This window comes from Mus musculus, chromosome 11 (genome assembly GCF_000001635.26).
Source record: "Mus musculus strain C57BL/6J chromosome 11, GRCm38.p6 C57BL/6J".
In the NCBI taxonomy this organism is placed as follows: Eukaryota; Metazoa; Chordata; class Mammalia; order Rodentia; family Muridae; genus Mus; species Mus musculus.
In genome coordinates this window covers 89,430,201-89,454,020 of record NC_000077.6, presented here as the reverse complement: position 1 = coordinate 89,454,020, position 23,820 = coordinate 89,430,201, and the positions used below count along the sequence as shown (strand labels likewise).

Here is a 23,820-nt window from a genome sequence, read left to right as displayed (position 1 = left end):
TGGTGGCTGTTGCCTCTGGGGAAGGGAAAATACACAGAAAACGGTGAGGGTGGAAGGTTATTGCTGCTATTAAGCATTGTGAAACTATGTGGGTTGCAAGAGTCTGTGGTGAAGAGAGAGAGAGAGACAGAGAGACAGAGAGACAGAGAGACAGAGAGACAGAGAGACAGAGAGACAGAGAGACAGAGAGACAGAGAGACAGAGAGACAGAGACAGAGACAGAGACAGAGACAGGGAGGGAGGGAGGGAGGGAGGGAGGGAGGGAGGGAGGGAGGGAGGGAGGGAGGGAGGGAGGTGTTTCTTGGGCTTTTGTTTTTGTATTTTTATTTTATTTTTTTATTTTGATTGGTTTTTTGCTTGTTTTGGTATTCTCAGGAGAGAGATAGAAAGGGTGAGTTTAGTGTGTCAAAGTAGGGAGGATCTAAGAGCTGGGGGAGAGGAAACTGATTAGAATACATTATATGACAAAAATGATTTTATACATACAAATGAATATATATGAATATATACATATACATGCATATGTGTGTATACATTTGTGTGTATACATATGTGTGTATAGATGTATAGAGAGAGAGGAAGGAAGGAGGAGAGAGGGAAGGAGGAGAGAGGAGAGAGGGAAGAGGGAAGAGGAATAGAGGGAGGAGGAAGAGAGGGAAGAAGGAGGGGAGAATTGGCATATAATTTAGGAGCACTGGGAGTCAGGAAAAATAAATATGATACTCCAATTATGAATTCTAGGAAGCACACAGAAACTAAGAGAATCCTTCAAATGTGATGAATTGTAACGCCTAATGCAGTATCCCATTTCAATTCTTTGCAGGGCCAACAGTATTTTGTTCAAGTCTCAGCTTACAACATGAAAGGATGGGGACCAGCTCAGACCACAACGCCAGTGTGTGCCTCCCCCTCCAGTAGGTGGTAGCTACTTCCAGGATGACAGCCTGCTCAGCTACTCCATCCCTTAGGTGTCTCTGCCAGCTCCCCTCCCCCACAGCTTCTCAGAGCAGCAGCTGGGCCACAGAAGACTAATCCCTCTGCAGAAATGTTCACAGGAAGGCAGCTCAGGAGAGAGAAGGGGGCATTTGAAATCACAACAGTGTGCTGCTAACAACAGTGTCTTCCCTTAGTTGTACCCTTCAGAGGTTACTGAAAAGCTCAGCTTTAATTCACTATCTGTAGAATGGGTTTGAATCCCACCCTTTTGCAGGGCTTTGTGAGGATGGAGAAGACACCATTGAGAGGCCAGCCCAGAGTATACAGCCTATGTTAGTGCTTGTCTTCCTTCCCTTGCCTGCAGCAGACACGTCACATAGATATCCTAAAGAATGACGTCAAACCCCTCCTACTTAATGACATTCAGCCAAAAGAAAAGCTTTTTTTTAAAATCAAGTTACCCTGCCACAATTACAATGTCTAACATTTTTAGTGGTGGCTGAGAAACTCAGCAAAGGCCTTTTCTAGTCATTTGAAGATTAATAATTTATGCCTGGTATGCTTGTTATAACTCCCTGTTTGGTATACCCAGAAAATTTAATTAACAAGAACAAACATCTTCAGAGAGACAAAAGAGCAGACTCCTCTCTACAAGGAGTCCAGCACTCTGGATTGTATTTTCATCTTTTCAGAAAGTTACTAATGTCATAGTCAAAAGAGTCCTGCCATGCGTTTCTTGTAAGAGTGAGACCTGCTCAATCATTTATGGAACACAGCTTGTATCTTATGCAAATGCCTTACGAATACCCATTTCCACTACCTCACTTTCCATGTCTTAGGAGTTAGTTTAAGGAAACAAAGGTGCAGATAAACAATTCTGCACAGAATCTGCACTGCAGCAGTTTATTAATAACAGCTAAATATCATGTGTAGCAAAGAAAGCAAATACCCACTACTAGTGTAATAGTGAAGTATAGTATATTAACATCCATATTAAAGATCCAAACATAACCAATCACTAAAATATGTAAAACCCATTGCATATCAATGTACAAAAAAATCCTACAGTACAGCTTTAATAAATAATAATAATAACAACAACAATAATAATAATGTAGGAACCCTATTCATTTAACCATTAGTTTACCTATAATTAGCTAGACTGTGTCTAGATCGTTATCAAAATTTATCCCCCAGAGGGCTGGGGAGATGGTTGACTTGGTAAAGTGCTTGCCACACTAGCAAGAGGATCTGAGTTGGATCCCAAAACCCACAGAAGAAAGCCAGATGTAGTTTTATAATCCCAATGCTGGCATGGGCATAGCAGCCTAGCAAAGTCCAGACTCAGTGAGAGACCCTGTCTCTAAAACCAAGATGGATGGCAGCTAAGGAAGATTCCCAAGTTTCATCTCTGGCCTCCACATGTGCACACATGTGCTTACACTCACACACTTTAACAGTAGATGCCTAAATTATGAGTTTATGGGCTTTCTTAGTTTTTCTTCAACTATTATAACAACCTTTGACCCAAGACAAACTATGAATCAGGTGATAAATTGTGGGCTTTATATGTATCTCACCTTACTCTCACAGAAGTCCCACATCTTCCTTACTGCCTTGTGGATAAACTCCACTGTCATTATCATCTGCAACATCATCACCATCAGAGATAACCTTTTTAAGACTCAATAGTTCAGGGCATTAACCTAAGAAGTTTATACAGGAGCCTTGATCTCTTTGATGAGGAGGGAGCTATTAACATAGAGGCATATTTATAGACTCCAACTTTCTGAACTAATTCAGATGCAGGTTTTCTTGGAGGCCACAACACCAGCACACAGATAAACTTTGAATTTTGTCAAGACCCTTCCATGTCTCCTTCAGTAACTAGAGCCCTATTATCAAGCAGATGAGTAGGCTGAAGGCCATTCCTGCCTCCTCCAGTAGCATTGAGTGGTCCTGCAGGGTATACACAGCCTTGGACCACCAATGCCAGTGCTCTCCAAGACCCCTGACTCCCTCTTCATTTGATGATTTCATCATTAGTCTCATTTGGACATTTCCATTGCTGAAGACTTATCAGAAACACACACTGGAAATTGCAAGATTAAGACACTAAGGAACCAACCCTATTGGAAAGGGTAGGGGTGTGTGTATTATTAGAAGTTGAGCAATAGATAGCACACACACACACACACACACACACACACACACACACACAAAGACTAGTCTCCATTACCGTGAAAGCACAGGAGGTAAATGGATTCCAAAGGCACACCCCACACAAATTCATAACTTCGTTAACTTCTAAATCTCAGATGTTGGGGTTCTATAAGCTACAAATTCAGTTCAGACCCCTCTCCCAAAAGCTCATGTGTAGACCTCTCTCTGCAATGACAAGAACGGTTGTTCGGGGCTTAGAGGAGTCCTTTATGTATTGGTAATTAAGACAGTGAATAGCAATGCTTTCCAAAACAGTGTGTTTGATTAGCAAGGGGAGCTGGCAAAGAACCGAAAGCTTAACATATGGTTAGAGTTGCTGCAGACATGCCATATCACTTGGAAAGAACAATATAAAAACACTCTCATTCTATTTATAAACAGAGTATGACATTGTGATGTAACATGTATCAGTATTCAGATATTTACTAGGGGACAATGTACTCTAACATGACAGAGTAATTGGAAATTTGGTAATATGTTCCAGTAAGCTATAAAACTTTTTTTTATATTTTTACAAAAGGCCTTAATGTGTTTTTATAGACTTATGTTATATGGTACGGTACATAATAAGAGAAAAGCACCCAGACAGGCTTGTCTGAGTTACGATCAGGAAAACCCTGATATGGCCAGTGAGTGTAAGCTCTGCATTGTGTTGTGACTGAAGTGTCTCATTACCAGAACAGTGAGCTGTATTATATGGAACAATCTGCTCTTTTCCTACCATGCAGAGTTTACTCATGTCAGGTTCCTGATTTCTTAATATATTTTCAATTTTCCCCCTCATCCCTGAAGTCTCCTATTTTGTGTAGTCATCAGAACTTTTCCAAACATCTATGAGGAAAAAAAAAACCTCATTCTTTCCAAAATGTTGGCATTGTTCAGCGCATGCCTGGGCTGCAGTTGAGTATTAGAAAGTTCCTTATGTATCGTAAAGTCATCAGAACCTGCTCACCTACCGTGTAATAGGGCTAAGCTGAGATGCCGAGGCCCGTTCCAGCAATACCCACCCCACTCCCTGTACTGACGACAGCATTAAAACTCAGTAGAGCAGCGTAGTAGCATGTTCAGGTACATGTGCTAACTCAGCCACCCAGGGGTGTTATGTGAGTACAGGCTCCTGCTCATCCTCACTGTGCCACGGGCACTTGAGAGTTAGGCACTCCAATTGCAGCAACAGTGACGCATGCAAGTCCATGAGGGTAATGTTTATTCTGTGCCCAGATGCAAGTTACACCATAAATGGTCTAAAGGCCTCTGGCAGCCATTTCCCTAAGCTTCACAAGTGCCAGCCTTCCTGAATGCCTACGGGATAACAAGCGTTTCCGGTGTGCTGGGGATAACAAGCATTTCCGATGTGCTGGGGATGCTACTTGATTCCTATTCTCTCGTTTCAATCTCGTGCTTCAGAAGAGCTTAAAAGACTGACTTTACAGAGGAGAATCAGGAGACAAACAGAAGCCCAGTTGTGGCTCCTACCCACAGGAACAGAGTCTACAAAAGGCACCTGTGCCAATCTTCTGTCTCCAGAGTTGACCACAACTGAGCCCCAACAAACTCCAACTAAGACCTAACTCTCTTGCCCAAAAGAAAATATAAACATGCACAGTACAATGAAATGAACATGAACACTACAGCCAAGGTCACTAGACCACACCACGGTGCTGGCAGGGCCACCGAGCTGATAGACCGGGCTGGAGTGGGGAAGGGATGTTTTGGCTTCATCTTCCTCAAGGTAAAATGAAGAACTATCCGTAGGAGAGAAGGAGTAGGCAGAGGGACTTGAAGATCAACGAGGCCCCGTTCTCCCTAGATAATCATCAGTTGGGATAAAAACTGGTGTTTCCCTACTGAATGGCCTTCAAGCCTTATTTACTGAATGTCTGTCATGGGACAGGCGTCGTGCCAGAACCCTAATATAGTTCTCATTTTGTCCTCATAAACCTCTCACGAGACAGACACCATCCTCATTTTTCAAATTAGGGAGTGAGGGCTCTGTCAATAGAAAGGACTTGCCTTCAGCGAGCTGGAAACAGAAAGAGGCAGTGCTCACACTGGAGTTTCGTGGACCCCATGATCTAACTTTACTTTACGCTGCCTGGTCTAACTTGAACCCTTCGCTGGGCTTAGCTGACTAGCAATGATGTTCCTCCTAAATGTATCCATTCCTGGGGCCTTGCATGGACCACTGTGAGATGTTCAGACCTAGCTGCCGTGAAGTACTCGAGCATTGGAATGCAGAAGACATTCAAACAATTCTGTCAGGGAGGGAATTAGAGGTGGCCTGGCTTCTTCGAGGCCGAGTGACTAACCTTCACAGGGACGTACTTGAAGCTGCTGCTTTTGAAAGGTTCAGAGGAGGTAGAATGGGTAAAATAGGGGCGAGGACGGACAGTGAAGTGACTGATCTGCTGAGGAAAACTAGAGAGCTGTAGACAGCAGAACTGCAATCTTGACATTAGTCCCATATGAGTTATTACTCTTGATATCATTATAGCCAAATGGAATGAAAATAGGAGGAGGAAATCTCAGTGGGGACTGCAATTTAAATTTGCCATGTAAGCTAATACTGTATATTTAGAGCCTTAGCAGACAGGGTGGTGGTGGCTCAGAGTATGTGCAGGGGCCGCTGTGCCAGCTAACCAAAGCAGACATTCATTAGAGCAAAATGTAGATTTCCATTTCTTGGCATCTGACATGGGCTCTTTCCTTGGAAAGAAATGTCAATTTGGCCAAAAGTGTGAAACCTACAATAAAAGCATTGGGACTGTGGATTTCATCTCGTCTGCACATTCCCGCCCGTCTTTCCTACTGTGAAAATCCAGTTGAAACTTGGGGTGCTGACTGAAGAGGTAACGGGGGTCACTGATCAGGACAGGGGATGCTAAGAAGGGGAGGGAGGCCTAGGAGAGAAGATATTGGACTTCCAAATCCCCTATTTCTTTTGGCTCTCAAGTATCATTTTCTCCTGCCCCCAAACTGCCCAACACAAGAAGCCAACCACAATTACTGTTTTGCACAGGGCTCTGAACAATGGCAGCTTCCAAACTGGCGGCATCGCCTGCCAGTTCTGCGTGTGCTGGGTGCTCATCCACGGAGCCTGTGGGCAGTGAACACAAAACCCCAGCACCTCGGGCAGGGCAGGGCAGGGGCTGCCTTGGCTTTCAAATGTCCCTCTGTTTGTTTCTTTTGTTCAATAGACTGGAAAGACTATGACGACAGAGAGCCCAGACACAAGGGACAGAGTGAGGTTCTGGAGAGCCTACTGCAGCAAGTCCGAGCCCTTCATCAGCATTACAGCTGCCGGGGTAAGGATAAAATCTGTGCTGGGCCATCGGCTGAGGTCTCGGTGGCGCCGGTAATTTTAGCAGTTTCCTAGCTGGGTCATACCTTCTCATTCATCAGGGAAAAGGAGATATTAATATTTGTACATCTGGAATCACTTTACAGCACTATCTTGCTTTAACCATTCCACGCGCCTTCCCTCTCCTTTCCTCCCCTTCCTCTCCACACAAAAAAGTTTGAAAGTAAGCACAAGGATGGAAAATAGGCTTCTGCTACTATTCTCTTCCCTCTGAACCGGCCCTTCACAAGACTCCTCCGTGGACCCTATGAGAAAAACTCCCTCAACATTTCCCCCCTGAGCATCGTAGAGGGAGCTCCAACGATGACAACCAAAACAAGCCTTCACATCAATTGCAAAAATTGCTTCACATCCACCATGCCAAAATTTCATCCTCACTTTGGCCACTGCAAAGGAGGCTAAGTTGATCTGCCCAATGTCATAATGCCAAAGCTGTGGCCTGGGACTTGTGGTGCCGCGTCCGGCTGTCCCGGGGTGCCTCATTTTTGTCCCTCTGAACTGTCATCCCACCTTGAACTTTAGCCTTTCTCCATTCCAGTGTTTGGACGGGAGTAGAGCTCACCTCCTATCCATTTTAGCCCCACTTCACCCAGAGACTCTGTGAGATGCTTTTAAAAGCTTCTCTGTTGCTTGGGCTGCTCAGATGGGACAGGGTCAGGTTTCTGATCTGTGTAATGATTCGTGGAAGAGGCACTTAGTTTTATTTGGAGAATTAAAGCCTCCATAAAGTTTTCATTTTCCATGCTCCCATCAGATCTTCAACTACCCTGTGCTCCCTGGATACAGGGCACTGCTGAGCCAGCTGGGTAAAACACCCATGGCTCAAGCTAAGATGCTGCGCTTGCTGTTTAGATGAGGCATAAATCATACTTAGCATTAGCAAAAAGTTTCCCAATTACTGTATAGCTCTGACAACAGAGGCCCTTCAGAAACATTGGCTCTGGCTAGAGAGAAGGACACGCATTTGCAAGAAAATGGTGTTTTTCTAATGAGTGGCTCATTGGGAGATGTAAACATGTCCAAGAGCAGCTGGAGAAGAAACCCCAAGTGGTTTTTGCATTCCTGGGTCTCTGGGAAGATTTGACACCTCCCGCACTCCCAACCCCCTCAAAGGAGACCTGCAGCATTCTACACTGACCAGGGTCCATTCAGTTCTGGGTTCCCGGGCTCATTTAATCAAGTTGGGTGTCAACCTGGGTTCCTCTCTTTTCTGCCTCTCCCATATTCCCCTCCCTATTGGCTCCTAAATGAAAGCATGATGATCTAACAATGTGACAGGTGTTCTTTGTAAGCTATAGCCATTTTTGTGTTTGATATTCTTTGGAAGGGAGCTGAAACTGCCCGTGACCAGGAGGGCTAGTTTTTTATTGGTTATTATAAGGATTCAGGTGCTCTCCCTAGTACTGTATGATTACTGTCCAGTAATTAAGAAATAATTTCCAGACAGCCCAATTATTTCTATAGTTCCCATTCAACTCTTATCATGCATGCACACACCCCTCCCCCAACCATAGTTGTACACATATTAGGAATGCTGTAGCTAAGGAATAAAGAAGACCTTCCCCCAGAAAGGACAGTTTGGGATTTTTTTGAAGTGTATCCTGGGCACTGAAATAATATAGACAACGTGAGAGGCGCCGCAGACCCGTGAGAGGCTCAGCTTGAGAGGGTAAGGTTAGGAGACACCAAATTCTTCATCCCTCCCATGGAAACGTAAACTAGACATCAAAATATTAAAGACTGCCCTAAAGGACCTGGCAAACTTGATTAAACAAATGTTTTCCAGATTCTTCAGCCATATAAAACCTTTGCCATAGAATTTGTATTCTGTGGTACAAACTTAGGGAAAGGTTGACCTATGACCCATCAGGATAAAGTAAATTACCTTACAGACAAAAATTAATGCTTCTAAGATGCTTCAACATAACTCCGAGTTTCAAAGGATAAGCAGAGACTGTAAAGATTGCTTATGGGGAGCTACAAAGCCGTTGTTTTGGATATTCAATTACATCGAGATAGTGTAGTTTATTGGGGACATAAACCTTTATAAACTTGGCAAAAAGGGGAAAAAAAAGTTCTACCATTTAGAGTTTGGGGAAGAGCATTTAACTCAGCCCTGATCACAACTTTTTCATCAGAAAGTCGGGCTGTCTAACCTGCACTGTTGCCAAGAGGCAATGGATTCAAAACACCCAGCACACAATGAAAGCACCTTACAAACTCTAGCTCATTTTCAGTTATTTGTTCTGGCAAGGAGAAAATGGCACCACTCTCCATCCACAGCGACTGACTGGCCCATCCTAGCATTAAAGCGTGAGGGGTGACTCCGCTGTACCAAGCTAGGGGTACTCGCCAATACCCAGCAGCCTCCATTGCTGAAGCAATTGAAAAGCATCTGTGCTCCCCACTGAGCCCTGTCCAGTCATTGCCAAGGTCTCTCAAGTCCTTTCTATACGGAAGTCTATGCCTCCCATCACGGAACTTAATTTTCTTATTTCTTCCACCACTGCCGCTCTTCTTTCCTACTAGAACTCCCGTTAGTTCAAGGTTGAAATTTTTTAACCTCGTATCCTTGTTTCTGTCTAGCACCCTTGCTCCTCCTTTGTTTTTAAGGTAGGGTCTCAGCTTGTATCCCTGCTTGACCAGGCTGGCTTTCAACCCACAGTGATCTTCCTGCCTCTCCCTCTTCAATGCTGGAATTTCAGCTTGTACATGCATGGTACCTAGCCCAGTTCTTCCAGTTTCCCTTACTGGTCCCCTCGACTCTCTGTTCCGACGCCCTTTTGCTCCACTTTCTCAAGAAATATATCACTTGCATTTTCTAAGCCTTCTGCTGGATTTTTAAGTTGCTGATAACATTTTTTTCTTTCTGATAACACTTTAAATTCTCAATGCACTTTCGTTCTACTATTAAAAAATTAATAATCCCTGCTGTTATCCGAGTTCGGCATCTCGTCTCTCAGGATGTTACTGGCAAGCTCTACTTTGCTCCATGTTGTATTTTTCTCAATACAGTCTCCCACAGGCATAAATTTTTTTGCAACCTACTTTTAATAAGGGTTCAACCTCTCCTCTCGATCAGCAGAGGTAGTGGAAGAGAAAAATTATCAGGATATGGGAGAAGTGGATTTGTTCAGCAGTTCAGTCCTGTAGCAAACACCAAATACAACTCAACAGCTGTATACCAGTCCTCTAGGCAGGAAAGACACCATGCACAAAGTGGCAGCCACAGTCCAGTCCTTTCAGAAGGCAGACACCAGGCATGAACCAGCAGCTCTAATTCAATCCTGAAGAAACTGCAAAGCTTGCCAAGCATCCTGAGGCAAAGCTGCTGCAAGAACAGTTCTTGGTGAGTTCTCTCAATGGTGGTATCACCACAAGTTGAGTTCAACAATGCTATATAAGGAGAACCAATACATCCATGTCTTTAGCAGAGAATAGCAAGGTGAAGCAAACCAAACCAAGGCTCAGTGCTCATCTCCCACTGTCTGTGGGGTCATATTTATACTCTTTCATCCCAGGTCCTTCCATGTGTTTGCTATATCAAACATCCTTTCACCTGTGTCTGCTTCAGGAAAACATTCTTTCATGTGTCTGCTTTAGCAAGACATTCATTCACGTATGTGCCCCAGCAAAACATCATTTGACATAACTAACTTTCCAAAGAAAAGTTTCCTCTTCAGTCTCCCTTCAGACTTGTTCTTTTTCCTTGGTTTGGGGCTTTGTGTTTTCTGGTGGGTCTATTTCTGAACTACCTAATGAGCCTTCGGCGTTTGCTCAGATTTAAAAGATGAGCGATCAATAGCCACTGGGGACATGAACAAGGAACTTTATTCACAGGCCTCACTGTCAGGTGAACTGGTGTCATGCTTTCATTGGAAGATCACCAATGGCATAACTTGTGGGTGTAATCCCTGCAAAATTCTTCAGAAACATTTCTTCCGGGAAAGTATAACTGCCTAGAGAGTATAACTTTCAGTATGTGTGTTCTGAGAACAGAATGAGTACATGTTATCTATGTAAACTTTCACTTAATCTACCAGTTTTCATATCTAGTAGCATCACCGACATCATCCCATTTCCTATTGTCCCTGAGGTCTCCCTGTCTCCTACTTCAGAGGCTTCGCTTTTGTGGCCCATTGAGCTTGTTTGTTTTCCTTCCCAGAGAATAAGTCTCTAACTTTCATCTACAGTAGGAAAGTGGTTTTCGTCTAGCTATGTAGTATAGGAGATCTAGAAGTCTGATTTTTAAGCAGTTTCAGAAACTCCTGGTTTTACCTACATCTGTACCTCTCTCCCTACTGGCAGCCATGGAGCATGTGGCGTGAACCAGGTTACTTCTCAGTGGTCCCTGTGGGTTTCAGCGTTACCTGCAGATCTTTCTCTAGGGGTGGGACCTCAAGAAATTTCCCCCTTTCCATGGTAACATGTTCATTGATGTTGCCATTGTTCCTGTTTTGTCTACGTAGCCATTTCTAAGACAGACTGTTCCAAAGCAGACTTCCTACTCTTTGGCTCTTCCAGTCTTTCTGCCCCTCTTCTTTAATGTTCCCTGAGCAGGAGCTGTGATGCAGATATTATCAGTTGAGGCTCATCTCCCCAGGCCCTTCAGATATTCTCCTAAGTAACCATACTTACTAGACATGGATACCCTGGCATGCTAACTGTAGTTATATGAATTGATGGGATGAGTCGAGAGTACATTTGCCCCTTTTCATTCTTTTTTCTACCCTCCAGATCTTCTATAATGTGTTCATATTAATCCTATAAAGAAGAGATCTAATTGGATATATAAACTAACAAGGCGAACTTTGGAAGGATTGAGAAGTGGTGACTGTTAGAGAGCCAACTGGTGGAGGTTGGGGAGGAAAAGGAATTGATGCCTCTCTTTTTATCTTACTTGATAATAAATCACTTACCCTGAGAGTATAAACAAAAGACCTTAAGTGGCTCCCTGGATTATAAATATTGCTCACCTCCAACATTTATGAAAAGCTGCTAGTTGAATCAACTACTGGGGTATTAGTGCCTTTAACACGCCTTTGACAAAAGGCCAGGCAGAATATACTTAAAGGAAGAAGGGTTTGCGTTCTCTTCTGGTGGGGAGGGCGTGGTGAAGAGATACACAGCAGCTATTGCATTCACTCTTTGGGAAATGGAAAGTTAAGAGAGCAGAACAGACATACTCCCCTCCCCCAAGGATCTGGCCCTAGTAACCTACCTCCACCAGCCAGGCCTCACCTCCCAAAGCCTAGAGGCTATCAACACCCCCAAACAAAGCCACTAGCTGGAGACCAAAATTCAGAACATGAGCCTATTAGGGGCATTTCCGATTCTGGCCATAGTAACTGGTATCTCAGTAAGCTGGACCTCTGTATGACATTGGTATGTGAGACCACAGGGAAGGCCAGGAGGAGATAGGAAGACAAGACAGGAATGTTGATCTGTCAGATGGAATTTGCACTGCATCTTCTTTCTCCGTTCCAGAAAGCTCAAAACTGCAAACCACAGGCCGCAAGCAGTCGGTGTCCAGGAGCCTGAAGCACCTATTTCATTCCTCAAACAAGTTCGTGAAGACCTTGAAACGGTGGGTCCTAAACACTTGCCTAGGAAGTCTTAACGTCTCAGGAGTGGACTGGCTGGAGGTCGAAGTGGAAGCCGAGTGGAAATTTTGTATTTTTATTGAAGGAATGGATTCTCCTGAGAATTTGGGCAAGATACCAATCTCTAAGTTCTAACCAGTGAATTTGTGATACATAGCAAAAATATGTTCCTAGGTTTATTTTCAATTCAGCTTGCAATATGTCTAAAACTCACTAATTTTACATGTAAACATATATTTAGCTATGTATGTACATATAATAGAATTAATTATATACGCATATACCTATATGCATATATATAGATATATAATTTTCTATTGCATATATATATGTATGTGTATATATATATATATATATATATAATTTCCTAAGACTTGAGTTTTGTAAAAGCAAACAGTTGAAGACTTTTTTTTCCCTTTCTCTTTTTCTTTGCAGAGGACTTTACATAGCCACTATATTTTATTATAAAGACAATATGTTAGTCACCAATGAAGACCAAATACCAATTGTTGAAATAGATGACTCTCACACCAGTTCTATTACACAAGACTTTCTGTGGTTCATGAAGGTACACTGAGTTCTCATTTCAATTTCTTTCCCTATTTTTGCACCAGGGTTAATGCACATAAATTTCCGAAACTTTAGTTGAGGGGTTTCTCACGATCAAAGTTTTGGGATGGGAGTAAATTATCTCAGCGAACCCTTACAGCCCCAGTATGCCCGGTGTCATTTTCTTTTAAAGGCCAAAGCAGTGTCTCCACTACGTTTTCAAAGCAAAGAAGCGTGCATCCCGTCAGATTGTGTCTCCAATGTTCAGAGTTATGGGATCATTTGGCAAAGACTAAAATGTAGATCTGACTGTTTCATTAGCATTCAGATCTTTTTCCAATTGGACAGAGATCAAAAAGTTGTTTCGTGTGTATCTGAAAATGGAGAGGAGAACAAATATCAGGGGGGGTCAGGTTTCCTCCTCCCCCCCCCCTTTGCTTTGATGCCACAACCTAAATCATTCTCTGGCTGGGACGCTGATCTGACCTCGTGACTTCTTTTGCAGCTGTCTTGTATGTGGGAAGACATCAGGTGGCTGAGGCAAAGCGTGCCCATATCCATGTCCTCGTCCACTGTGCTGCAAACTCGGCAAAAGATGCTTGCTGCCACAGCTCAGCTACAGGTAAGGCGCCAGGCTGGAGCTCTAGAAAGTGTCTTCAAACTGGAAACACTCACTCACCAATCCTACTGAAAAGGAGAAGGGGGCAGGGGTCTCTCCTTCTTCAGATCCCTGGCCACAGGAAGGCTTCTTGGACAAGCTGGACCCATGGTGGGCTTTGGTTTGGAATCTTAAACCAAGAGTGAGGAGATCAGAATTCTCCACTTGGTATTTATTGGCCAACTCAATTCTTCAAGGGCGCATTTCATTGCCTGTAGAACAAGGGGAAATTGACCAGATCACTGAAGGGCCAGTGCTGTTTTGTAGAAGCATTTGGAAGGGATAAGAGATCAGAAGGGGCTTAGGGCAGCTTTCTGATATGCTGTTTCTGAAAAGCCTGTATATACATACATATATATATATATATATATATATATATATATATATATATATATATATATATATATAGCTAGCCAAGGGCCTTAAAAGAACCTTGAGCCTCTATCAGTGATGTGAAGCTACACACAAAGTTGTCTCTTACCATCTCTAGAAATTGACCTAATGGGAGAGGTAGCTGTATTTGGCTAGCAGGCCCACACCAACCATGATATGAAAAAGAGTTCCTTAAAACTCCTCGAGCTCCATTCCCACTTACAATTGCAAGAATTTCTCTGTTTGAAGCCCTGCACTAATAACAATTCACCCTGTAACCTCGTAACAATTACCACACTGCTAAGAAAGGCTACATTCGCCCCCCTTGGCACACTCCATTGCACAGACCTAACTGTCTCACACTCTCAATGGCTTTACAGATTTCTGTCGTATTCTTCGCTACAACTCACTCTTGATTGAGAAACTCCTCCTACAATTTAAGGAGACGTTCTTGGACCTGGACCACAATGTTGGGGCTAAACTCAGAGCACCTCCTTTCATCACTAACCCACCCCACCCACTTGGCTGGACTGTGCCACCATCTTCCAAAGTGTTTTTGCTTTAACCTAAAGAACAAGTCCATGAGGCTCAGCCCCTTCACTAGCCCACTATACAGCTGGGATATGCCTGAACGGAGACTGACCCACCTTAGAATTTCAAACAAAATTCTTTGTGGTGTGTATCTTGGAGTCTTCCTGAAGACTTCCATGTTCTCTCAGCAACCTGAGTAGAGCAGGCTGTTGCAAACTACTATAGTCAGATGCTGAGGGGCACCATGATAGCCAATGTGACCCTGCCCAACCCTCATCACAACACTCTTGGGCTTCCTCACTCCGCACTCCAAACTTCTGATCCCACCGTCTTTTGAGCCCACTTCCATCTTACCAAGCTGAGAGTCCTGGTACATCACAGTCACTCCTTGAAAATATTCTAGATTTTTCTCTTGAAAAAAAAATATATAGAAGCCTAGATCTATCCAACATGTCTACACTAAAGTAGTTTTCAGGGATTTCTGAAAAGAAACAGATCGTCCGCATGAAAAAGATTGACTGGCTTTCTGCTCTGCTTACAGTCACCAGTCTCCCCTGGGATGCTGTCTACTGCTCCCACTGCATGTCTGTAGTAACTCGCTTTCTCGGGCTATAAAGGACTATTCAAAATATCTTCTTCATTCCTCCGCCTTCTTTCCCATCCCCGACTCCCTCCATCCTGCCAACAGGTGAGCATCTCACTAATTCTCCTAGAGATGCGAAGGGTTTTCCACCACCAAACCTTCAGAAGCTTCCCAGACGATCACCCTCTCCTTTTGCTCCCCTGCTCCTACAGTTCAGCCGGCCTCATCCTTCCAACTAAAGGCTCGATCCTCTGCACATGCTCTGAATCTCATCTCTTCTCTCTGCATTTCGAAATACTCTGCTCAGACTGGCAAGGTGGATCACTGATGAAGAGCACTTGCTGCTCCTGCAGAGGACCTTGTTCCCTAAGCCCACATCAGGTGGCCCATAGCCACCTGTAACTCCAGGTTCCCTAAACCCACATCAGGTGGCCCATAGCCACCTGTAACTCCAGGTGCAGATGGACCCATTGCCTCTGCCTTGCATGGGCACTGCATTCATCTGTATAGACCTTCACACAGACACACAGATGTGTAATAAAAAATAATAAAGATTAAATCTTAAAAAAAAAACTCAGCTTCAAGTTAACCCCATGCCTAAAGTGCCCTTAGCTACCCTCTCAGCTACCAAACACTCATGTTTCATTCCTCACCTCACACTAACTTTCTTGAAAGAATTGCTTAGATCCTTCTTCTCCACCAACTCCTCTTTCCCCATCAGCTCTACTTCCATGCCTACACAACTGCACTGGCGGGACAACAGCCATCAAAGCAGACACTGCCACAAAGCTGGGGCTCCTCACTGGCAGCATGGGGCTGCACGGGCGGGAGTTCCAAGGTATTTGAGGGAGGAGAGAAAGTGGGGCTACAGTCTGGCATTTCTGAGAAACAGCCTAATGAAATTCCCAGCACTTGGAAGGCAGATCTCTGAGTTTCCTGGTCTACAGATGGAGTTCCGGGACAACCAGGGCTACACAGAGAAACCTTGTCTTAAGAAAAAAAAAAAATGACGTAACTTTATATTTTATTTGTTGATTAACTAAAATTACCTAAGCCAAAAGTACCAGCATTTGGATGACGAGTCAAGAAGAGAAGGACTGAAGAGAGAACAAGCCCCCCCCACACTACTCGTTCTGTCAGGAGAATGGTGAGGCCTGTCCTCTCCAAAAGATTTTTTCCTAGGAAGCTTCCTCCTCCACGTGGAGAGGAATCTAAATTACTTTTCCTGGAAGGATGGTGCAGCATGTTTTATACTAGATGTTTTCCTCCACAGTTCATAGAACAATGGCGACTCCTGGCTATGGCTAATTGCTAGTCACGGAGGTCTTCTGACTAGATATCCTCTTGCTAACTGTCACACAGGTCTCCTTCCAGTTCTCCAGGCAGGGTAGCAGGAACCCGATTTGCCTAACATAGCATGACATGTATTGTCAGGATCTGTTTCTCCTTCAGGCCCAAGGGAACAAATGCTATCCAAAACATTTTTATACCAAGGAAGACGACCAAGGCGATTTTTAGTGCTTTCTTATTCAACCTATTAGAAACCTATCCAGCTGAGTATGGTAGCATGCACTTTTAATCACAGCACTCAAGAAGTAGTCATAGGCCTGTGAGTTCAAGGCCAACCTGATTTACATAGCAAGCTCTAAGCCAGCAATGGCTACACAGTGAGATTTCTCTTGAGAGAGGGAAGGGAAGGGGGAGGGAAGAAGGGAAGGAGGCAAGGAAGGAAGGAAGGAAGGAAGGAAGGAAGGAAGGAGGAAGGAGGAAGGAGGAAGGAAGGAAGGAAGGAAGGAAGGAAGGAAGGAAGGAAGGAAGGAAGGAAGAAAGGAAAGAAGACTTTTCCAAACATGACAGTAAGCAATCGTAAGTTGACTTTATTCATAATTTTATTCAAATGGTCACAACAGTGTTAGTCCATCGTGAATATGTATTATGTTATGGAAAATGAATAAGTCAACTATTACTGAGTTCGTCCTGTGCACTGTGCAAAGGATCCAGAGACAAAGGAAGGAAAGAGCTGTGTCTCTGGACAGGCACTTCAATTATATGCAGTGTAGCTAGACGCATACTAAGAAAGTTGATGGCAGGAAAGAAAGCAGAGGATGGTGAATTCTACCAGAGATAATATTGGAGAGCTTTTACATCAGTCTGACACATCTGAAAGTAACAACTTAAAGAAAGAGAGGACATTGTTCTGCCTCACAGTGTAAGAGGTCTCCACCCAGTTTGGCTCTTCTCCTGCTTGGCACCTGAGGCAAAACAGAATATCATGGCTGCGTGCATATGTGTGTGTGAGGGGGGGGTCCCACCAAAGAGTGACCAGAAAGCATGAAATACATGAGGATCCAGGGACACCATAAACCCTTCAAAGGACACTTTCAGGGACCTACTTCATCACCAGGTCTCATTTTCTATTTCATATTCATTACCTCCAATAATGCCATCAAATTATGAGTCTGTCAATAGCAGCATCCACTGATTAGATTGGAGCCCTCATGATCCAATCCCCTCTCAGTGAGCCTGTGGGGGATATACCATATTCAACCCATAACAGAGTTAGAAATGTCTTCCCAGAGAATGTACAACTGGGCTGGACCTAGGAAACATAGTTGGAGACCTAGAGAAGATTCCAATTACAGCAGATTTGTAAAGTCCCATAATCAACCGGGTAGCAGACTAGAGAGTTTGTGAAACACGTTTGTATGTGTTGCTTGATTTAATCCCCTGAACATCCTCTGAGGTAAGGACTACAAAGTGATGCCTAAACTATAAAGACCTTTAACTTAAGATGGTAAAGCTTGGGACCAGACAGAGTAAACAGTCTGATAGTTAATGAGTGATAGCCACCTTGGAAACCCAACAGCTGTAGGAGTGAAGTCCTAATAGTCTGCTAATCCAACTCATTTTTGGCTTGGAAAACCAAGTGTTAAATATTCAGGAACTTTGAAGGCTTATTATCATACCCAATGTAGCCCAGGATGGAGGACTACACTACGGAGACTGTCGCTTCTTACAAACCAGCCACCCCACTCCTGGTCCTTTTGCTTGTTTTGGTATTGTAGTTCACCAGCACAAGAGTGCTCATATAACAACACATCTATACAGAACTACAAGTGTGACAGATGTAGACTAAATATCTTACCAAAGGAGTGCGAGTGTGTGAGTGTGTGTGTGTGTGTGTGTGTATGTGTGTGTGTGTGTGTGTGATTTATAAGTAACTTCTTAGAAAAGAAAAATCTGAATGATTGGACCACTTAAGATTTAATCTTACCAAATGCATTTTGTCAAGTAATTATTTATGAAACTCCTTGTTCATTCCGTGTCTAGTCTTTGTGGGGAAAAAGAAAAGGCTAAGAAACAGTCCCTATCTATGAGGGAGCATTCCATGGTATAAGATTTAAAAATTGACCAGCTGGCTCAATTAACTTTAGCTCAACCTTGTCATTTTTACAAACTCAGGTTCTACACTGGCTTTCACACTGATACATTATCACATCTTCATTTGTGTGAGTTCATACTACACAGAGACACCACACATATACACACACACACACATACACACACACATACACACACACACACACACACACACACACACACACAGACACACACACACCAGCAATGGTTTATATGGGATTTGACTCTAATCATCTAGCATTCTGGGTTAGAGATCTTCACCCCACTTCATACTTCCACAGTTCCTGTTTATTTGAATAACACGCACCTCGGCTCCTTCATATGCTATGTAGCATCCTTCTCTTCCTAGTTTTCTAAAAGCATTGTCTGCCCTGTTGACAGAGTTTATAAGCAGTTTCAACAACCGTTTCAGTAGGCAGAACTCCCTGCGATGCAAGTAAGTCAAACCAGGCCAATGCTGATTAAAGAACTTTACAGGTTCTGCACAGTCATCTGGGGACCTCTGTACAATGTGCCACATTGTCAATTCACCTCTCCATTTTAAACAACCCACCTCATACTCGCTTACTGGAGATCTCTTGAAAACTCCACAAGGAGCATACTTGAAATATCAGACATTTTTCTTTAAAACATCTGGGATTCTCTTCAAGTGCTGGTCACTGAGGTTTATGTGCTGGTGTGTCTATGTGGGCAAAAGATATTTACAGATATTGAATTTGCTTTAAAAAATAGAACGTCTGTGCCTTTTGCTATAATCTTTGCAGGCTCACAGTGAAGACTTTTCTTTGAGCTTTCTCTTAAGCACATTTCTGCAGTCCCACCTACACTAAGTCTAAGTCTGTAAAAAAGCAAACAGCTCCTCAGAAATCCAGTTGTTCTGTGTCTTTTGTTGTGTTGCTCTGTTTTGTGATATCAACTGAGTTACCTGTAATCTGTTGCTTTGTAGAATTTACTTGGAACACACAACTTGGGAAGACTTTACTATGAGCCCATTAAAGATCGCCATGGCAACATTCTCATAGTTACCATCAGAGAAGTGGAGATGCTTTATTCCTTTTTTAATGGCAAATGGATGCAAATCTCAAAACTGCAAAGCCAGAGGAAGTCTCTGTCAACACCCGAAGAGCCAACAGCCTTAGATATTTTACTAATAACCATCCAGGTATGTAGGATTTTTTTTTCGATTTCCTGATATTTGCGATTCTGATACATTTATGGCATCTACAATACAGTATACAAAGAACCATTCACATCAATGATGACACTGTAGAGCCCTGCAGTGAGTTCAGATTCCATACATAGGAACGATGCTGGGGCTTGCTTTCATTGATCTCTGTCTACATATAGAACTAGTCAAGCCATCTGAAGAGCAGTCACTCTGAAAAATGCACTGATAGTCACATGAGTTCCTTTCACATTGCTATGACCAAATTATCACCCAGAGAAACAACATATCAGGGGAAAGGTGTATTTTGGTTAGCAGTTTCAGATTGTTACAGTCCATCACAACAAATGCACAGCACAGTGGCTCAGCCATGGTGGATCAGGAAGTCTTGAGTGGCTGGAACTAGGGTTTGGATGAGGCTAATAACCTCCATACCCTCCCCTGATGGTGAGCTACTCCCACCAGCCAGGTCCTGTTTCTTGAACGTCCCATAGCCCTCCAAGATTCTCCCAGTGAGAGGAATAAGCAAGCAAAACATGAAACTCGTGAGGTACAATTAAGATACAAACCTCAACACTGGCCGAACAGTGAGAAGAACTTGGACGAGCAAGCAGGCAGTCTGCGGAGAATGTTACAAACATTAACTTGGTGCCTGAGTGGAGCCTAACAGTACAGGGATTACACACATGCATAGTCACCCTTGCCTGTTCTTCATACTTACCCTCTTAGAATAGCAAGGCACAATTAACTCCAATTTAGGAATGTGACACTTGCAGCTCAAAGAGGTTAAGGGACTCAGGGTGGCACACAGAGGTCAACTGAGTGAGGCTTCTGAAGCCTTGGCCCCAATCGTCTTCCACTTGCACAAGCCCCTTTCCAAGGTCACCAGCCCTGCAGCAGTTAGCATTGAAAAGTTTATATTGTTTTTCTGAAGCATTTCTTTCTTAAGGGCAAGGAGTATGTCTCGGTGCACACTCACAGGTCAGAGGACAACTTGCAAGGATCAGCTCTCCTTCTATCTTGTGGGTCCTGGGGATCCAGCCCAGGTCATCAGGCTTGGAGGTGATCATCTTTCTCACCAGCCTTGTATTCTTTGTCTGAAAGACAGGATCAGAAACTGCGTTAGCCTCAGATGCTGCAAGCCGTAGACTGTGGCCCTTGACACGATAGCATCCAAGTACCAAAACTGAGATTCCGACTGGGACAAAATGACAGAGGAAGCCTTCTTTCAGCTGTCAATCACATTCTGTGGGAGGAGTGAGAGACTTGGGAGTAAATAGCAACTTAGGATTTTAGTGAGGGGTGAAAGAGAAGAAGAGCTCCCAATAACCATCAAAATCCAAACTGGAGCAACTCATGAGCAGACCTGGGCTAGACCGCAGCACTAGCCACAGGCCTGGCTCTCCCAGTGCCTCACATTCATATGTGACAGGGACTTCACATTGCTTTGCTTTCGTTCTTTTATTATTTTAAAAATCCACTGGTTGGATGGAGTTCACCATTTAGGTAGAGAACATCTGCCCAGAGTCAACCATGGGCGTGTATCATGAATGAGTCTGTTCTGAGTAATAGGGAAGGAAGAGCCCTCTTCCACACAGACAAATCCCAACCTCAGCCACACTGGCTACCCATGTTCACCTTAAATAGCTTACTCACTTTCACTCCCAAGATGTGTCTAACCCAAGAATGAGCCTAGTCACCAGGACAAAGTCCAACACGACACAGGTAATCTGAGTGGTCAAAGCCAGTAGCTCTGGATTTGATCTTATGAAATCTGGGTTCATAGTGTGCGTGTGTGTGTGTGTGTGTGTGTGTGTGTGTGTGTGTGTGTGTGTGTGTGTGTGTGTGTGAAAAGAGAGAGTGAAGGGGCTGGGGGCAGGGAACACAGACACACTCCTGGCTCCTCTCTTCACCTTTTATAAGCAAGTGCTAAAAGAAACGTTTAAGAAATCATAATAAATTTAGTTTTTACAGGGTGACTAATACACTAATCCCCTATAGGGATGAACTGGGGTCTGGGCTACCTTTACTCCTAGAAACACAGGCCCCAGCATGATATAATACCTGGTTTCTCCTAGACTTATTACATTAAAAATGTGTTACAGGTGCAGAAAAATTCCAATCTGGTGAAAGGTTGTTAGAGAAAGAGACCAAACCTAGAGGCAGGATCAAGTTTCCACACAGATCCAAGTGGAAAATTCACCCCCTGCTGACTGGCACATTCCTGCTTGATGTCATTCCCACCCACCCGTCCCTTCTCCTCCCCTCACCTTTTCTCTCCCACTTCCCAGGCAGGTCTTATGCTGGACGGGAAGTGGCAAGTAAGACTCTTAGGGTTGGCAGCCAAACACTGAAGACTGGAGACATGATTCTATCAGGAGTTGGCTTCACCCACTCAACATGAAGGCTGAGCTAGACCTTGGTGGCCCAAAGATGGCTGCGAACCTATCCCAGTGACAAGCCAAACTCTCTCTTCTCTCAAAGAATTGAAGGGTATAAAGCATGCCAACAGAGGTCTTAGAGTCTTCCTGGCACCTCACAGCATGCTCTGGGTATCCCTTTGAAACTAGGGTGGCTGGGTAATATTTCTATTCCATCCCTTCAGCTCTGTGGCCAGAGGGAGTTACTCTTTAGCTCTTTGCCTCCTCTTCCGTAAAGAATCCTACCACACAGGGTTCTGAAGAAGGTGCCATGAGATGGCGTGTAAGCTTCAGGAGAGTAACCGACACAGTAATCGTTCACAGTCTTTATTACTTTTCCTCTTAAGAAAACTCAAGCAATTCTAGGCTCCCCTCTGATCACTTCCAATCTAACTCCTCCACCTTCCTGGGGAGACCTCTGCTGCTGGCTGGCATCCCTTGAGGCATTTTGTCACCTCATGTACATTTTCGTAACAAGTAAGAAACGCTTGGAAAGCAAAGATGTTGTGGACAAATTAGAGCCCCGCTGAGCAAACTGATTGGCAGTGAGGCTATTTCCCAACAAGAAGGCCCCTCTGGGATGGTGCTTACTCTATGACCTTCAGGGGTCACTCCAGGGGCTGGATACCTGAGTGTGCAGTTGTCTAAGGACATTCATTTCATCCATGTGACCTGTATATTCAACGTCGCCATATCTATGTGATCATTGGATTCACAGGAAAAGCCAGGAAGGCTAACTGATTCTGTTTCCAGGCCACATATGAAGATACACATTTTTAGGAAACGATGTGCCAATGTCTCATTACCCAAAAATAGAGAAAGAGAACCAAGGAGTCACACCCATGTCTAGCCTGGAGCCCTCCCCATTCCACTGCAGGACTAGAGGCAGCTCTTTGTCTCCTTTCTTCACAGGCTGTCCTAAGGAAACTTGCCTGCCTCCACTATCTGATTCCTCTCTTAGGCATGACTTGTTACTACTAGATGTCCAGTACATACTACCTCTTCTGCCTTTTCTGCTGTCTGGCCTGTACATTCCTCCTACACTCTTCCTATATATCCATCTAACATGCTTATCAAAAAAGAATCACAAATATCAGTGGGAAAGAACCAGCAGGGATAGAAGTAAGAAACAAGTGGGTTTGCCCATGTGGCTATGAACACTATTTATACTCACCAGAGAATATAAACAACTTCTAGTCTCTAATAGCTTACTAAATGGCTGGACGAAACCAAGCATAGCCATGTCCTGGAGAGTTATTCAGCCATGTAAGTGAGTCAGGTATGATCCAGGTTACAGCCTAGATGAGCCTTGCACTCTATGTCATACTAAGCAAAAGAAGCCAGATAGGAAACATTATGTGACTCCAATTGTATGCTGTAGCTATAATAAGCAAGATCAATGAGACAGAATTCCTGGGGGCGGGGGAAGACAGTTGGAAGAGCAGTGGGTGATGAACTTGGGGCTTCTTTCTAAAGCAGTTAAGCAGGTCTGGATGTTGGTACCGACAGTTACACAACCTTGCCAATATGCCAAACCGATGAGTATAATGCTTTATGAAAATGAAACTTAGTGAGTTATACCTCACTTTAGAAGAACAAATGATGCAGGCTGGAGAGATGGCTCGGTGGTTAAGACTGCTCTTCCAGAGATCCCGAGTTCAGTTCCCAGCAACCACATGGTGGCTCACAACCATCTGTAATGGAATCCAATGCCCTTTTCTGGTGTGTCTGAAGACAGCTACAGTGTGCTCATATACTTCAAATAAATAAATAAACAAACAAACAAACACCCACCTCCGGGGTGGGGGGGGGGAACTTCTAAAAAAGAAGAAATGACAGACGTAATAGAGACTACACTAATCTATAGTCATCCTTCCATGGAAAGGGGACAGCCCCCATCAACCCCAGTCCACTGTGGTACAGGAATATGGTTCCATTGTCAAAACATTTTCCATTCTTTAAAAGGAAGTTGGAAATGCAGAATGTAGAGTAAGATCTC

The 23,820-nt window shown here is 43.8% G+C and overlaps 1 protein-coding gene across 5 annotated transcripts in view; it reads left to right on the top strand.

Annotated features, from left to right (window-relative positions):
- Ankfn1 (ankyrin-repeat and fibronectin type III domain containing 1) overlaps nt 1–23,820 on the top strand; it is a 387,810-nt gene that overhangs the window by 323,881 nt on the left and 40,109 nt on the right. For all 5 annotated transcript variants that reach the window (XM_030246107.1, XM_017314636.2, XM_030246105.1 and 2 more), the window contains exons 9-14: nt 824–914; nt 6,357–6,464; nt 12,008–12,107; nt 12,559–12,691; nt 13,178–13,294; nt 19,183–19,398. In XM_030246107.1, the coding sequence (XP_030101967.1) occupies nt 824–914; nt 6,357–6,464; nt 12,008–12,107; nt 12,559–12,691; nt 13,178–13,294; nt 19,183–19,398 (765 nt within the window). The remainder of the gene's footprint in view (nt 1–823; nt 915–6,356; nt 6,465–12,007; nt 12,108–12,558; nt 12,692–13,177; nt 13,295–19,182; nt 19,399–23,820) is intronic.